This window comes from Buteo buteo, chromosome 29 (assembly GCF_964188355.1).
Source record: "Buteo buteo chromosome 29, bButBut1.hap1.1, whole genome shotgun sequence".
Taxonomy (NCBI): Eukaryota; Metazoa; Chordata; class Aves; order Accipitriformes; family Accipitridae; genus Buteo; species Buteo buteo.
Window position 1 is genome coordinate 3017590 of NC_134199.1, and position 17370 is coordinate 3034959.

The 17370-nt window shown below is 40.6% G+C and overlaps 1 protein-coding gene across 4 annotated transcripts in view; it reads left to right on the forward strand.

Annotated features, from left to right (window-relative positions):
• Positions 1–17370, forward strand: part of CLUAP1 (clusterin associated protein 1) — a 71788-nt gene that overhangs the window by 20196 nt on the left and 34222 nt on the right. For all 4 annotated transcript variants that reach the window (XM_075059485.1, XM_075059486.1, XM_075059484.1 and 1 more), the window contains exons 6-8: positions 2105–2188; positions 4247–4380; positions 5565–5706. In XM_075059485.1, the coding sequence (XP_074915586.1) occupies positions 2105–2188; positions 4247–4380; positions 5565–5706 (360 nt within the window). The remainder of the gene's footprint in view (positions 1–2104; positions 2189–4246; positions 4381–5564; positions 5707–17370) is intronic.

Genomic DNA, 17370 nt, shown 5'->3' on the forward strand with positions numbered 1-17370 from the left:
TCCTCTTGGTCTGTTGGGGTGTGAGGAGGTTAATTGCCCTGACACTCTCCTTTTTCAGTTTAGCCCTGATTCAGCAGTCTGAAAATACAAATTTCTGCTTTTACACTACTCTTGATTGGCCTGACACATTTTTCCAAGCAGGTGTGACTGTAGGACTGAGCCTTAGTTCTAGAAAATGATGTGGATTTCTGCATGAAGGCTGTGGTCTTTACGTGAAACTTCCATGGGTAGTAGAGGAAAGGTAGAAGAAGAAAAGACATTAAACTTGTATAAATTATTCTACCTTAATAGAGTAGATCCTCACAAGTATATCTAAAACCCATCAGCTACCCTGACCCAACACACACTGCAGTGACTTGTGCCTGTTCTGTGGGTGTTTTACCAGGCTACTGAGAAGAAATTGATAAGGGAGTTGTTTATAATTAAAAACTAAGGTCCTTGATGTTTCTTTTATCTCTTTTGAAAGTGGGAAGGAAAATAATTTCCTTACCCCTGCTGAGTGATAAACTATTTTTTCTTAAATATGTTCGCTCTGCAGCAGAGATCTCACTGTTGCCATCAGAAGAACCGAGTACAGTTGGCAGGAGAGTGTCTTTACCAGGCTGATCTGGCTGCCATTTCAGTTCAGGCAAAGTCATCACAAATAAATAGGCATTTTGTTGAGCTTGTTAAATGCATAATGTTCTCAGAATAGCTACTGAGCTACACTATTATCGTGCGGTCTTCCTCCAAAAGTGTCTACCTGTGGAGTTATTCAGGAATATGTATTGTGCAGACTCTTTGTATCTTATTTTCAGCCAAATTAACTTTCTGCTGCTTGGAGCTTGTATTTCTTTGTGGACAGGAGAATGTTCACAAGCACTTTAGGCAGCGTAAGCTGTCACTGCCACCAACAAATGTAGCTCCTGTTGCTATCCCCAACATAATATTTCTTCTACTTCTTTTCCTGTGCCAGAAAAAAAAGCCTTTGTGCAGCATGTGGCAGGCTCGTTCAGGGAACTGATCCAGCAGAGGAATAAGCTCAGCACAAAAAGCTGCTGCTTTTGGCTGGATGAGCTCCCTGGTTGGGTTCACTGTGCAACTCCCTGAACTTGAGTTGGTTGGGAGCAAGCTAGGCTGCCTGTGCTAGTTGCTTACCTACGCAATCTGGAGTATCTGGCATGGTAACATAACAAAGTAATTGTATCTGCTTTCCAGAATTCATCTTGTAGTAGCCTGGATACAGCCTGTTGCAATGTGTATAAAGCATTTTTAGATTCTTAGTCAGATGTTCTCTAGAGAGATGCTATTTCCATCTTTATCCACCTGTTACCAAATGGTTTGCCAACATAAGATGATTTTAAGGACATGTAGCTGCAAAAATCTCCCTCCTCTCCTCCCAGTAGCAAACAAGTAATCCAATGTTTTCATATAATGACCAGGTCAGTGTTGTAAGACATCTTACAGACAAGTGCATGCTGGATACCCCTAAGCCCATCTGTCCCCAAAGCTGCTGAAAGTGGAAGAGGTTTTTTCATCCTTTGGGATCTAAAGAAGGATCCCTGGGTGGTTTCTTTTTGAGGAGTCTGAACCACTTGGTTATCAGAATCAGAGAAACCCATACATCTGCATCATCTGATTTTCATATGGGCATAGGAGGCACCTGCTGACTGTCCCAGCTGCCTGGCAGAGTTAGATGAGTTCATAGTTCTTGTTGCTCCACAATTTTTGTGATACTGTGCTCATCTACCTAAACTATTGCTTTCACGGGTCGTGTTGTAAAGATGATAAATCTTCTGGGCTGTGTTGCATAACTTGCTTAACATGTAATAAACAGTGCAGCTTCCAAAACTAGGCGTTCAAGAATACTTGCAGTTCAGACAGTAGCACTTATCTTGTTTTGAAAAGATGCCTTAATTGCTCAGTGTTAATCTCAGCCTCACTTAACTGACTTTTTCATCATCTCCTGTTCTTTAAATCATCTGAGCCTTGGTGAATAAACACTAAATCCTACTCCATTTGTTATGCAGAGGATTGTATCATTGTTGCTTGACCACCCTCAGTTCTGCATATATTAGTTCCTTTGTGTAGTGTTTAAATATATTGATGTATTTTTATTTCATAGGAAGCAAGAACAGAATCTATTGCCAGACCTTTGGAGATAAATGAGGCAGAGAAGATGATGAAAATTGCCATTGACTGTGTTCTGGTAAGCAAAATGGTATTTATTTAATTGGAAAATCATCATTCCTCTCCTGCAAGAAGAACATAACTCTTTTTATCAACAGCCTCTGGTTAAGAGTGCCAAAGCACACATCACCTTCAGCTGGCTGGACCAAGTAGTGCTGCACCTGGTTAGTTAATGTAATGTTGAACTTCAGTTAATGGCTAGTGCAGTCTTTGGTCTTTAGGTAACATCAGATGTGTGAACACAAGTTCATCAAGGCAGAGGTCAGTTTGTGATGACTCCTTGTGTCATGGTAATGAATATGGTCACTGATGATCCTTGTGGTTTATTTGGGAAACCTGTTGCGTTCAAAGTGAACAAGCATGTTAAATGAAACTGATAGCTTTCCTGGCTGAGTGAATGAGGTGTTGGCACAGAGATGATTGTGAGCTGGCAGTCGGAAATCACAGCCTGCAGCAGAAAGGGTAAATGATGCTAGCAGCAGCACCTAGGAGAACATGTTGAGATCCACTCTGCTGTCACTGTCACACTGCATAACTGTGTTGGTTCTATGTGCAGAAACATTCCTCCAGTTGATGCATCAAAGAACTGCCTCCCTTGGTCTCTCTCTTGGGAGAAAACACATTTTAGTTGTATTCCCTGCCTCTGTTAGGAGCTCAGTAGTAGCCCCAGAAGCTCTATAGGAGGGATAAAAATTGCCCAAATCAGCACAGAAGTCTACATCCCACCTTCATTGTCTAAGCCACATAAACTTTGCAGAGTCAGGGCTGCAAGGGGTGTACCTGATAGCTCAAAATGTACTGGTACGTCTGGAGTTGTGCAGCTGGGCTCTGGAAGCAGGGTAGCTGAGCTGGCCAAGGGGTGAGAAGAGCTGGCATTGTGCTAATTAGTGCCATGCCAGTGCATCGTTATGGTTCTCCCAGACTTGGCAACACTGTCCTTGCTCAAGAGCTTGGGTTCCTGTATTTCTGAACCATTAGCTGCACTCACAGCCTCTGTGCAAGTATGGCCATTAATTAAATCCTAGTGATTACTACAAGTTATTTAACTGCAAACTGTGTCCAGTCCAATTGTATAATTACAAGGAGTGGAGTTCCAGGTTTAAACAGCCAATGCATAATCAATAGATACTCCAAGCGATTTTTTCCTTATGTTTCTGCTCCTACTCACCGTCTACATGAATTCTAAATGTTGTTACTATGCATTGCTATTCTCTACAGTAGTGCTAATAAACTAACAGCAGCAGGGTAGAGCAATTGGCTTCTTGGGAAATAGCGATAACACATACCTCAGCTGGTTTAGTTCTGGACCAGTTAATGAAATGACTTATTATAGCTGAGCAGCACCTTACAGTTACTGCTGGAATTTCAGCAAGGGTGAAGTCCTCTTTCTCTCTCTCTCACTCAAAAGATGCTCATGGTTTCCTGAGCCTAAGCACACTGAATGTACTCAGCTCGTTTTAATAAACTGGAATATTCCCACTTCCCCCTCCTGATTCCTGTAGCACATATTGTAATGTTCAGGATGCTTCCCAGATTTTGAAAAGATAGATAAAGGAAGAATTAGAAGAGGATGCAGATATTCAGATAGAGTAAGTTCTTTATAAAGAAGTGACCTTTATCTTGAAGAGGAAAAAAAGAAAATTATGGAAACCTAAAATTCCCTAAAATAGTACCAAGAAGTAAACACATTTCTCATCTGTGTTTATTCAGATACTCCACATCAAGAGATGTCAGATTTTTTTGAGGAGGCTTCTTCCTACCTTTTACTGCTTTTGCAGTGAGAAGGAAAAATAAAGCTAAAGCCCAGGGCAAGCCATGGCTTTTTTTTTCTTTTCTTCTTCTAGAATGTCTGGAAAAAAAATCAGGTATTTTAAATTTGTAAATGTCCAGTTAGTTCACTATCCTGGCCACAAAGAACTTTTTAATTTTCATTGTCTGGCCAGTTTATGTTCTAGCTCATTGTTACAATGTTATTTGATAACATGAGATGTGAGATTATACAGAAGAATGTTCAGCATCTGAAAGATAATTCTAATTATTCCAGTGCAAGCCATGGTTCACCATCCTTCTCTTTTAGGAACAAGTCCAAAAGACTAAAGACATGTTGAATAATGTGGCTTTGGATGAAGCCAGTTTGGAAGCCAAGATTGAAAAACGAAAATTGGAACTGGAAAGAAGCCAGAAGAGGCTACAGACTCTACAAAGTGTTCGGTAAAGGTTATGAACTGATTATCTACTGCATAAATGAGTGTTAGTATAAATGATGGAACTGTGCATTGTTAATGCTTAGAGCGACAAGGAGTGAAGTCTGTAATGAGACTGAGATGATGGCCTGTGGAAGAGAGAGGTTCCCTTCTCTAGAAATGCCCACTCTGGATTGTAATTGTTCATTTTTCAATAACCATGTATTTGAAATCAGAATTTCAGGGCTGTTAAAAGTGGCCAGAATGTTATTTGTTGGGGTTGCTTAATTGCTGCTTGAGCTGTACAAAATTATCAGGTACCAAGTCTTGTCTTTTCATTTGTCATTAAACATAGATTGTGTCAGTCAGTTCTCCTGAAAATGGCAGCTGGTGCAAACATTCCTTCTGTTTCCAGAGGCTTCTAGCATTCTTAGCCACCAAAAAAAAAACTTCATTATGCATCCCTTATTAGGATCAGTTCTTCTAGGCAGTGATACAGCCTGCCATAAAATCAAGATGTTCAGATTCACAGTTTAGGTTGATTTCTTGCCCTTAATTAAACTGCAAGTTTATACAATCTACAAGATCATGCTCTATTTTTGACCTAATATGAAAAAAAAAAAAAAAAGGAACTATTAGAAAAATGATTGGTGGAAGGAATGACATTGATTCATATACACGTTTTGATCAGTAATAGTTTGGAGGAAGTGTAAATGTGAAGCAGCAGTAGTGTTCTTTGGGGTGCAACGGTTAGCTCTGTAGTATAAGGACATCATCATTTATTGGTGTTAAGTCTAGTTACGCTTGTAATGACACAGCACAGTTTTGTAGCAAGTAAATCTCCAGCGAAGTAGGTGATTTACCAGCCGTGCTACAAGCTAGTTTTTTGAAGTCATAAAACAGCAGGATAATTAACTTTGATTTGCCTGCTAAAGGGGCCAAAATGCTGCCTTTCTGCCTGTTTGAAAGGAAATGGTAGTGGATACACAATAACCTTTCCTTTGCTACATGTAATTTTTGCAGGATAGCTTAATGAAGTTTTTTGTCTTATGCTTTTAGTCTCTGAAGTAGTGTGGAACCTTAAAAACAAAGGTCCTTTTAGATTGGTTTAGTAGACATGGAAAGGAAGCTGCAAAACCAAAAATGCTTATTTCAGAATTCTGCATATAAGGGTCAATATTTTGCTGAGTAGTTTGTGCTTGTTCTCTCCAGTCCTGCTTTTATGGATGAGTATGAGAAGATTGAGAAGCAACTGCAGAAACAATACAGTAGTTATCTAGAAAAATTCCGTAATCTGACCTACATGGAGCAGCTCCTGGATGACCATCGGCAGATAGAGCAAGAGATGTTTGAGGTAAGACAGCTTAGAAATGCTCAGCAAGCCTGTATATCCTGTAGTTCTTGGCTTTATAACAAAAATGTTTTAATACCCCTTTGCCAAAGCAGCACTTTACTAGTTGTAGAGCCAGCTCTGAGTGACTGGCAGTTTATTGACAATCCAGTAAGTGTGACTGCTTTTGGACAAGCGTGATAATACAGCTTTATTTTTTGAGTTAGTGAAGTTAAACCAGTGTAGTGATGCCCCTTTCCAGTCTCTGACTCCCGGAACTCATTTTCAGTTGATGTTTTTTGCTCACGAAGAATGTTTTCAGCATTTCTAATCTTCCTTTTCTTTTCTTACATACAATGTATGTGCTAAGAGTTGTTAGGCACTTATTTTTATCGTCTGCCAGCAACTGATGTGTGAGGGTTTCGCAGCACAAGGCTCTTCAATTTCCTCATGGTAGCCCTCTTCAGTGAAAACAGCAAAGCGTATCAGTGAAAAGATCAGATATGCTGGAATCCTCTCTCACATACTCTGCAGTTTTGTTTGACAGAAATTCTGTTTTCTGTTGACTTGCTGAATTGTATCAGTTCAGTGCGATTCTCTATTTTGTATCCTGCTGGATAATCTGTATTTGTATCTCATCTTGCTCCATACTTTTCTTTGGGTATTTATTGGACTGCAGTGCTTTCAGCCAACCTTTCATTCAGCTTCCTGTAGCTTCATGTTTAACTTGGCTTTTCATCCTTCTCACAGTCATTACCCAGTGTATCTTCTGTTCTTCATTGAAAACATGTTTCAGTGAATGATCACCCCTTGGACCTTAATACTGGTGGGTGTGCTATACCTTGAGTTAACCAGTACTTCCTCTTTCTGGATTGTCCTATCTTTCATATGCAGATCATGTTTTATTTTGTCAACACAACTTACTCTTGTTCCTGGCAGAAATATGGCAGAGCTATGCATAATGTTCCTTCTATCTGGCTGTGACTGCATGTTTTGCTTTTGCTGTGTCTGTATGTGTCTACTGATGTGAAAACAAAGTAGTTTGACCCCAAGTTTTTTAGCCTTCCCCTTTAAAGTATACATACCTGTGTTTACTTATAGTAAAATTTTGTGACCTGTACTTGGGCTGCAAATAAGGCTCAGTAACTTTATGGTCCCCCTTCTCCTATAACCTGTCTCTTTTGCATCTGTGAGGTATCTTTTTAGAAAGCCTTGTCATTCTATAGAACTGAAGGTGCTGAGAAGCCTCCCCTTTGATGATTGCCTGCACTCTTTTCCTGCATGTCTAAGCTGCACAGTACAATGTACAGGGGGCTTCATAACCAGGCTTCAGGCCATTCTGCAGTCTGGAGAAAATATGGTAATTTCCATCATTTCTTGGACATAGGAAAAGGCATACTGTATTCTGTTGAGAAGTCTCAAATACTTTGCTGCAGTATTTGCTTGAGGGATAAAATAACCTGTCTTCTAAAAGGTAACATGGGCATTTGACAACTTGTTAATCATGGTGAACCAATTTCCCATTAACCTCCCTTTGTATAAGCACTGTCTCTGTAGATGTTATTTCACATACTTCTAATCTGTAGTCAGCTTGATATTTTCATGTGTCTTGTTTTATGATGTTCTAGTTCTTCCCCATATTTCTGGCCAAAAAAAAAGTCCTCAATTAAACCATAATCTTGAAATGAAGCCTAAAATCTGATTTTGCCCTTCTGTTCAAATGCCTTTGAGACTTAATACCGAAAGTAGAAATGTTTTGAACTGAGCTACCTGAAACTGTTTATAAATTCATGCACAGAAGTTAGTAATGAGTTGGCGTACAGCTCTTCAGGGGATTTTTGTTAAAAGATAATAAGACAAAGAAAAAGCCTTTGTCATTCAGGGCTGTGCTCATGCTTAGAATATGGAGAGCACTTTTTATTTTCCTTTGTCTCCTTCTTTCTGTGAGACACCTGGAAATCTACCCATATGGTCTGGCTTTTCATTTACTAGGATCAGCAGGTAGCAGTGCTTCAGCATTGTGCAGAATTATAGAGTATAAAAGCTTGTGATAAAAAGATGTGGTTTTTCTCTGCACACTTCTATCACTTGTTATATGCAGTATGCATTAGCAGGCATCAGAACTGGAAACGTCTTTGAGACGTGTTTTATGCTACAAGCAAAATGCCATCAGGTCTTCTGCATTTGGAATGCGTTCTTGCCATGTCTGGTGGTCTGTACTTGGGTGTCTCTAACTATGACCTCAAGTGATCAAGTTACTTGTGCTGAACCCTGTATCTGTTAAATACATTGTGTTAGCTTAAACCAGCATGAAGTTTACCTGTCAAATCTAGTTCTATAGCTTGAGCTTAACCCTGAAAGTATCCTGAGATCATTTCATTTCACTTCCCGTATATTAGTCTGTTAAATCTCTTCACTAGGGAGTGTTTGGGAAGACCAAAAATAAAAAGGTGAAAAAAAGGTACATTTGACAGCTGTTCTTCAGAACTGGAGAGGGAGCATGGGGATTAAGAACAGAACATTGGAGTATCAGAAAAACCTTAGAATATTTAAAGGATGAGACTGTAACCATCTCTTTGTGGGCAGCAGTACAGTGACTCAAGTAGCCATGACTGCTTTGTTGTAGAAGCTGTTGCTTTGGTAGAAGAGGAGGCTATGCGTGTGTCTCTTTTACATGCAGATTTTCAGGAGTGCTGGAGTCCAAACTATTATTTGAAGTCATTATGAGATATCAGTGCTCAAAATCAGGCTCCAGGACTTGGTAACTGAAAGAGGATGAAGAATCTGGGTCCCAACTAAATCAAGAGACTTGCTGGTGCACTCCTATTTCCATACCACTGCGGGGACTTTTATATTTTTTATTTTAAAAAGATGGTGCACTGTTTAATCCATTTCAGATTAGTCTCTTGCCAGCCTGGAACACCAGGGTATTTCTCTCACTTCTTCTGTCAGTCTTGATCTGCTTTTCAGCTGGTGCTTCATTGCCTTTGGCTACTTTTTGATGAAGCAAAACTGTGTGTCATTTATTAGGTGCTTGGAAAAAAAAAGTAGTTTGCTCCAAAATGATGCTGCATGTTGTCCTAAAGTTTATCATCGCATGTCATTTTCAGAATCAACAGAGGAAGAAGTAATGAGCATAATTACATTTAATCCATTTTAATACACACTCTCTCCAACTGTCAAAAACCACTGAAAATTATGTTGATTTTTTTTCAAGCCTGATTTGTCTTTTGTTCCACCAAACAAATCTTAATTATCTTCTGTAGTAGAAGTGAGAGTCAATTCTTTTATTTATCATCGCTGTGTATTTTGTTAGATAGCTTGCCGGAAAAAAGCAACAGCAATGTAATTAGATTAATCTAGCACTCCGTGTACTGTTCAGTACTGAGGAGTGATTCCTGGAGCCCTTTCCTTGACTAGGTGCATGTTTTTAGGAGGAATTTTTGTTCTGATTGAGAGTCCATTGCTGAATAATGAGACTAATCTCTAGTGCACTTAGACTCAAAGCTGTTTTGGTACCCTGCTGACGTTGCGCAGCTAATGACCTGGGCCAGAGCGCATTTCCTAATTAGAAAAGTGATTTAAAGATTGTACCCAAGCACACAATTTTAATTAAGTGACATTGAGCAGTTGAAACACTCCAGCCTCTCCAGCCTGCACCGCTGGTCATTTGTGTGGATTTTTTTCATTTGTTATTTCATGTGGTAGGTGTACAGTTGCATGGAGAGCAGCACTCTGTAGCTCCTGTCATTGTCTTAGGCCTCCTGTTCCCTTTGCCTCCCGGTGTCCCTAATAACGTAGAGCGGTGGTTGGAGAGCAGTCAGCAGGAGTCTCCTGCCAGGCACTGGACTGAGAAATCTCTGTCTGTGTTAAAAGGAACTTAAAGGCTTGGTGTTGAGTCTGAACCAAATGAATTGCCAGAACTGAACAGTTAATTGATGATGAAATTGCCACCTGCAGAGCACCTGCCCATTTGATGTGGAAGCCCATGTGACATGTATGAAAAAGATGAAATTACTTGTCTGTTACCAACCTTCATCTGTGGAGGTATCAGAAGTCCTCACATGACTCCTCCTTCGAGTGTGTTGCTCACACTTACTGACAAACTGTCATGCACTACTTATTATTGGACCTGAGGAATTTAAATAAGGGTCTTTTGTCTTTGCAGTTTCCTTAGCCTTTTTTCATTTTCAGTCACCTCTTTTATTCTGTTTCTGTTCTCTTGTGCTGCTCATGGAATTAATCCATCTTCTTGCATTTCTCTGCAGAAGCAAGGATTTATGTGCTATATCTCCTCAAAGATTTGTTCTTATTTTTCTACTTTATAAAAAGATTCAGCACACTTCATTAATTTTTATCCTGTTTTTAAGATGAAATTGTTTGTAATGTTTAGACATGAAAGCTATTAGAACTTTGGCTGCTCTAAAAATCAAAATTTCAGGGGTTTTCAGATTTGGGGGTTGAAATTTTCTATGGACCATAAATGAATGCCTCTCTTTTAAAGGACAACACAGTTCAAAAAAGCATTTTTGTGTAATGCCAGAATAACTTGCCAATATCCTTTAGCATTTACCTTTTCTCTAGACAGAATAAGCTTATTCTTTCTTGTGCTTCTCAGAGGTCATCCCTGAAGTACTTTCTTCTTCAGCTACTTTTCCTAAGGTATTTTAAGACTGTTTTTATGCTAGTGCTGTGAAATCTCCTCTGAGGAGATTTTCATTCATTTACCATGAAGTGGTGGACACATGGAAGAGGGTGTTCTAAGCTACTCAGTCATTATCTTTGGTGTGGGATTGCTTAAACCATTTTTCTTTTCATTGTTATGATATTACTATCAGTAAGCAGTCCATCATGATTAAGCAAGGAAAACCCAAATAAACAGACTGTATGTATTGTGACTTTCACTTTGCAACCCACCCTCCCCAAATAAAACCCCCTTTTCATTAAACTGATGGGTTTTTTTATCAAAGCTCCATACCTGAAGCAGATGCTTTATTCTGAATAGGTACGTTTGACACTGTCTCTCATAGCATACTTCTCAAGAAGCTGGTGTCTCATGGCTTGGACAAGTGTACTCTTTGCTGGGTGAAAAACTGGCTGGATGGACGAGCCCAGAGGGTTGTGGTGAATGGGGTGAAATCCAGTTGGCGGCCAGTCACAAGTGGTGTTCCCCAGCGCTCAGTGTTGGGCCCCCTTCTGTTTAATATCTTTATCAATGATTTGGATGAGGGGATTGGGTGCACCCTCAGCAAGTTTGCAGATGACACCAAGTTGGGAGGCAGGGTCAATCTGCTCGAGGGTAGGGAGGCTCTACAGAGAGATGTGGACAGGCTGGATCGATGGGCTGAGGCCAATCGTATGAAGTTCAACAAGGCCAAGTGCTGAGTCCTGCGCTTTGGTCACAGCAACCTCATGCAGTGCTACAGGCTTGGGGAAGAGCGGCTGGAAAGCTGCCCGGCAGAGAAAGACCTGGGGGTGCTGGTTGACAGCCGTCGACAGCCGGCTGAATATATGAGCCAGCAGTGTGCCCAGGTGGCCAAGGTGGCCAACAGCACCCTGGCCTATATCAGAAATAGTGTGGCCAGCAGGAGCAGGGAGGTGGTTGTTCCCCTGTACTCGGCACTGGTGAGGCTGCACCTCAAGTCCTGTGTTCAGTTTTGGGCCCCTCACTACAAGAAAGACACTGAGTTGCTGGAACATGTCCAGAGAAGGGCAATGGAGCTGGTGAGGGGCCTGGAGCACAAGTCTTATGAGGAGCGGCTGAGGGAGCTGGGGCTTTTTAGTCTGGAGAAGAGGAGGCTGAGGGGAGACCTTATCACTCTCTACAGCTACCTAAAGGGGGGCTGTAGTGAGGTGGGTGCTGGTCTCTTCTGTCAGGTGGCTGGTGATAGGACGAGAGGAAATGGCCCCAAGTTGAGGCAAGAGAGGTTTAGGTTGGATATTAGGAAAAATTTGTTTACTGAGAGGGTTGTCAGACATTGGAATAGGCTGCCCAGGGAAGTGGTTGAGTCACCATCCCTGGAGGTATTCAAAAAGTGCGTAGACAAGGTACTCCAGAACATGGTTTAGTGGGCATGGATGATGGTTGGACTCGATGATCTTGAAGGTGTTTTCCAACCTAAATGGTTCTATGATTCTATGATAGGTTTATCTGAGTTCTGCTGCACTCCGAGATACTCCTTGGTTCTGCCGCTTTTCATGTCTTTTTGCATTGAGCTATCCCATCTGAAATATTAAATCTAGACATTCCCATTGCAATGTCTGCTTACTGAAATAGCCAGACAGAAGGTTAATATGAAAAGTGGTTGGTTACAGTCTTTAATCTTCTAGCTAATGTACATTTGAATTAAGGCTGGTAACATTTTTATAGCTACCAGCAGAGCACTCCTGGTCCAGTGTTGCTGAATTATATTGAATATCAGATGTAAAAGTAAGCACAAGCATCTTAATTGTTGATTGCTTCTATTCTGGCATTTAGTCTGGTATACAAATATGACAGTATTGGTGCACTGAGACGCACAAATCCCATAATGGAGAAATGTGGAAAAAAATACAGTAGGAGGAAGAGGATGCACAGGGAGAGGGTAGGGACAATGGAGCATAGGAGAAAAAGACAGAGGAAATTGCTGGCCTGAGAAATGATGGTGACACAAAAGGAGAAGTTGGAGGTAGAGAAAAGGTGGGAGGGCATGTGAAGAGCACGTTAGAAAAGATGGAAGCGTTGCTGTGTGCATTCATTCCACTGAAGCAAAAATCTGCAGTCCCCTACCAATACCATGGCAACTAGATCTAGGTTCTCAAAGGTACCTCTAAATGCCCTGAAGAAGTTGTGTGCCTACCTGCTCCTGGTGCTTTATTGATACTGTCTCCCATTAAAAGCTATAGGAAAACTTTCTGGGAAATGAAAACAACTGAGATCAGCTCAATTGATATCAATTGGATCAACCAACTCAGTGCTCAAAGATGCACATGTTTGTCAGGATTATCTTGACATCTGATGTGCCAGATGGGTGAACAAACTTGCCTTAGGATCCCAAATTTGGGGTCATTTGACTCACAGCTTCAAGTTCTTCATGTCTGACAGACTCCAGAACTTACTTTTTCACAGACTTAGGGATCAAACAAGAATTTATTAAAACTGTAATCATCACTTGTAGTTTTTTCTGAGCAATGGAAACATTCATATTCTGCCTTCAGCAGCCCATTAACTCCTTAGCAGAAGAGGTAAAGAGGTTCCTTGTGCATCAGGGCTTAGTGCTATGCTTGGCTATAAACCCCCTGCATAGGCTACTCAGTCTAGTTCTTCCTTGCTGCTGTTGTAAAACTGTGCTAATTCTGTTATATATGAAATAGTCTGCAATTGGGGAAGGAACACAGGGAGAGTATCTACTAAGTTTTGCAGTGTACTAAGTCAGGGTGAGTTTCTTTGTCATGCCAGCAATTGCTTCTTTGAAGTATGAGATGTAATGGCTCTTATTGATAGTGTAGCTTGGAAATCCATGAATGATTTTCACAAATAGAAATCAGACACTATCTGGTTTCTAATACTTTCAGTTCTTAGGTTGCCTCACTGAATTTCTTTTGCAGTGACTCCGCTCTAGAAGAAACATTGCATGAAAACAGTCTCTATTTAGTGTATTCTGAATGTACTGCCTTTTAGGTTTTAAGTATTCTCCTTATCCAGTTTTATTTGGTAAGAGGATTGTTCATATTATGGTCTTTCTGCCTTCCCTGTCAGCCTGCATTATGCTTTTGAATATTCATAAGTACTTTAGATGTGTGAATTATGTAACACAAATCTAGCTTTAAATTCCCTCAAAATAGGAGACAATCAGATCACTTGAAGCAACACTGATCAAGCAATTCCCCCCCCCCCAGCAATCAACACGTAAAAATCATTATGAAAAACCTTTTAATAGGTGATTAAAAACCAAGGAGTTGGTTGAAAGAAAAAGTTAAAATAACTCTTATTTTGGGACTGATGTTTTGCAAGTGATTTGCACCAAATTACATAAGTAGGTAATGTGAAAATAACGTATGTGAAATTTAGGAGGTTTATGCTCTGCTACTGGTACTTAGCAGCAGAGAAATGTAGCTAGGAGACTAGCATTTTGGTTTGCACAAGCATGCGTAATCTCATGTGCAAAACAGTGAGGTTTGAGTTTTTAAATGTTAAATAGTAAAATAATTCTGTTTTCTAGCTGTGTAGAAACAATTTCTAGTTCAATTATGTGAAACATATGAAAATTAAACACTATGCAAGTATGAACAGTAGACCTGTTGGATAGGTGTCCTGGCAGAACCCTTGGCTAACACCCACCTAGCGCACGGGCTGGCAGCATGAGTTACTGCAGCTTGCACAGTCATTGACTTCTCCTCTGAGAGCTCCAGAATACTGTTGGGATTCTTTGAAGATGATTCTCATCTTGAGATAACCAGTGGGCCAAATTGTGAGCCATACCATTTCAGAAGCATTGCAGCAGGGTCAAGCATCAGGGCTAAGGAAAAGTAAGAAATCCTAGGGGAAACAGTACACCTTTCTGCCTATGGACTGAATCATATTTGTTTTGCTGGAAATCCATTTACATTCTCATTTGGGCTTACCTTGAGCACGATGTAGTCCTGAAATCGATGGAAACCTCCATTTTAGGCTGCTAAGTTCTGAGACCCTCCTTTTTTAAAATTTGGTGGAGAGTTATATGCCTGTCTCCTACTCAAGCTTTGTTGCATCTTTGAGAGGACTGAGGAGAAACCTGACTTGGTCAGAGCCTGGCCTGTTAAGTAAGCATGGTCTAACTCACTTTGGCAGTGCTGTATTCACTTTAAATACCTGCTGGTGGCCATTTTCTAACAAGAAACAAGGACTTCATATAGTGTGTCCTCCATCTCAGTTGCTGCTTAGCCACAAGGATTTTTAAATCAACAGCCCCTGTTTCTTAATCTGTAGAGTAGGCTGGAATGACGCTATCCTGTATCCCTACTACTTAAGCTGGGTGACTATGTGGAGAAGAACACAGAGTTATTGAAACTAGAGAAGGATGTGTAAGGTGAAACCTGATGTTGTAGATCATTGGTTGCCCAGAGATGATTACCTACTTGTTTTGTCTTAAAGCCTGATGCATGTGAACAGTCCTAGAAACAGTGCTTGCCATTCCCTTTCAAAAGAGAGATTTGTCTGCATCATTAGTCGTCTTTACTTTCTTTACATTCTTTACTTTCTTCTTCTCTAACCCACCACAATGAGATATTTAAAAACAGTTTTATCCTGGTCTTCTAAGCTAGTAGCTAGAGCACTGTCCTGGTGAGCAGGAACTAGGAGTGCAAATGTTTTCAAGCTGGAGAAATCATAAAAAACCAGGCTGCTAATTCCTGTGCTAGGGAGACTAGACCGCTAAAGAGAGGCTTGCTGGTGCCACCTCTTAAATGGGGACTTGACTGGTGGGAAATAAGAAATAAACTGAAATGTGCGTCAGCCACGTGTTGAAGAGATTCTTTACTATAAGAAACATGGGCTGTATTGGAGCTAATTGATCTCAAGATGGAAGGCAGCAGATTCTGTTATCAGTTCCTGGAACCATCAAGTTCACCAAGAACAACTACTCTTTAATATAATAAATGCTGTCCTTGAAAAGAGCTAATAATCCTGACCCCACTTTGAACACTTAAGGGTATGTGCTACCTGTGACACAGGGAGACGATAATTCTGGTGTTAGATTCAAGCAGTGATGTGACAGTGACTGCTTTATGGTGGTGAACAAGACACAGCTGTGACTACTAACTTCCAATCAATATTAATTTGGATGATAATTTCTTCAGACACTGCAAACTGACCTCAGGTTTACATTACGGAATTGTACATTAATTCAAATAAATCACACATCCAACCAATATCGCTTGTAAGCTTGGTACAATAAAAATGTAACACACGAAGGGAATGCTCAATGAGCTGTTATTGAGTCATTATAATTCATATCTTCCACAAAAGCGAATAGGAAAAATGGAGAGGAGTTGTCGTTATGGTAAACTTGGATTATATCTAATGATGAATACATTTGATTCACAGAAAAAAGTCCATCCTCTGTCATGTTATTTTAGGCAGTAGTGAATTCCTGAGTGTTATTGCTGACTTGAAGCTTCTTGTATGAAAGCATTTTAACTGGAAAATTCTGGGCAGAAAATGTTAGTCTGGGTCTTTTTTTTTTTTTTTTTTTTCCTTCTTTTTTTCTTAGTTCTGTTTAGATTTCTCTCACTCAGTGCTGCTGGATGATTTAAAGGGCTGTGAGCTCGACTAGTCTCATGTTGTAATCTCCGCCAGTGCCTTACCAATCCTTTTGTCTTCTGCCTCTTCACAATCCTCTTGAGCTATGCCCCGTCATAGACGGTCACATAAATCCTCAGCGGTGTGCTCAGTGCTGTGTTTCTTCTAATGTTCTGGTCCCTTGGCTCTGACCTGTGGTTCCTGGATAGTTCAGGAGTATTTCTTACATCCTCTTGAGGCCTTTGACTTCAAGCCTCTAGCCAGCTTTATTGAATCTGGATCTTGCTGAATCTGAAAAGAAATCTTTAACCTAGCGTAAACATGCTAGATGTACCTGTAGGCAGGATCCCTATGCTGCTTTAACCAACTGAAAAAGGCATTTATGCTGGTACTTGTTTTGGTGAATCATGACAATGCAAAACTCCTCGCTCTCAAAATGGCCCAATTTATGTGAATGAGACGGCTCTCATCGGTGCCACAGCAAAGTGTGCTCTAGGAGCAGTGTTGGAAAAGCAGTTCAGCAGAAGCATTTGGTATACGTCATCTGGTTTTTATGAAGGCTTCTCCATGTCTATGGTGCCTCTTTCCCATTATTGTTGCATGAATGGAGATAGACAAGGGAAAAGTTACATCAGTCTGAAAAGAAGTGATCCATACTGTGTAAAATGCATACATAGGTGTGTGAAAGAACTGGCTGGCCCAGGAAGTAATCAAAATAGGGTGCATGTGTGCATGCGAGAAGGGATCCTAATTATGGGAGCTTCAGAAAGAGAGGGGAGGGAAGGTCATGGAGTAAAGGAAGATTTGAGGCCTCAAGCTCATGAGAGCCAGAGTTGACTCCAGAACTGGCAGAGCTTATAATGAAGGGGATAAGGTTGCACAGAGCTGGACTGGTACAGTACAGCAGTGGAGAGGAGTGTTTGAGGTGGAAAGGTTTGGTTTGGTTTGTTGTTCGTTTTTTTTTAATAGAAAACAAGTCAAAATAGCTAAATAACTTCTAAACCTGCTTTCTTGCTGACTGAATCCCATATTAATTCTGCTCAAAGCAAGGTCAGCTATGGCATCAGACCACATTGCTCAAGAGTTTATCCAGTCCAGTCTTGAAAGCCTCCAAGGACAGAGACTGCACAGCCTCTATGGGCTAGCTGTTCACTGTTCGACTGTTCTAATGGAAAATGTGTAATGTGTAGGCACAGAAAAAAGTGGCATAACCTGTGCAGAAAGCTTTTATATTGCATGAAAAGTTGCTCAAGCACCATGCTACTTGGAGAATTACTTGTTTACTTTATGACTTTAAGAGGGGAGAGCTGTAGAGGAAAGCAAAGAGAGTTCATACAAAGCATGAATATGGCACCCTGGTCTATAGGCAAGTCAGGAAACGCATTCCATAGCGCAAGACCAATTACCAAGTTGGAATTCGTCCCCCTGAG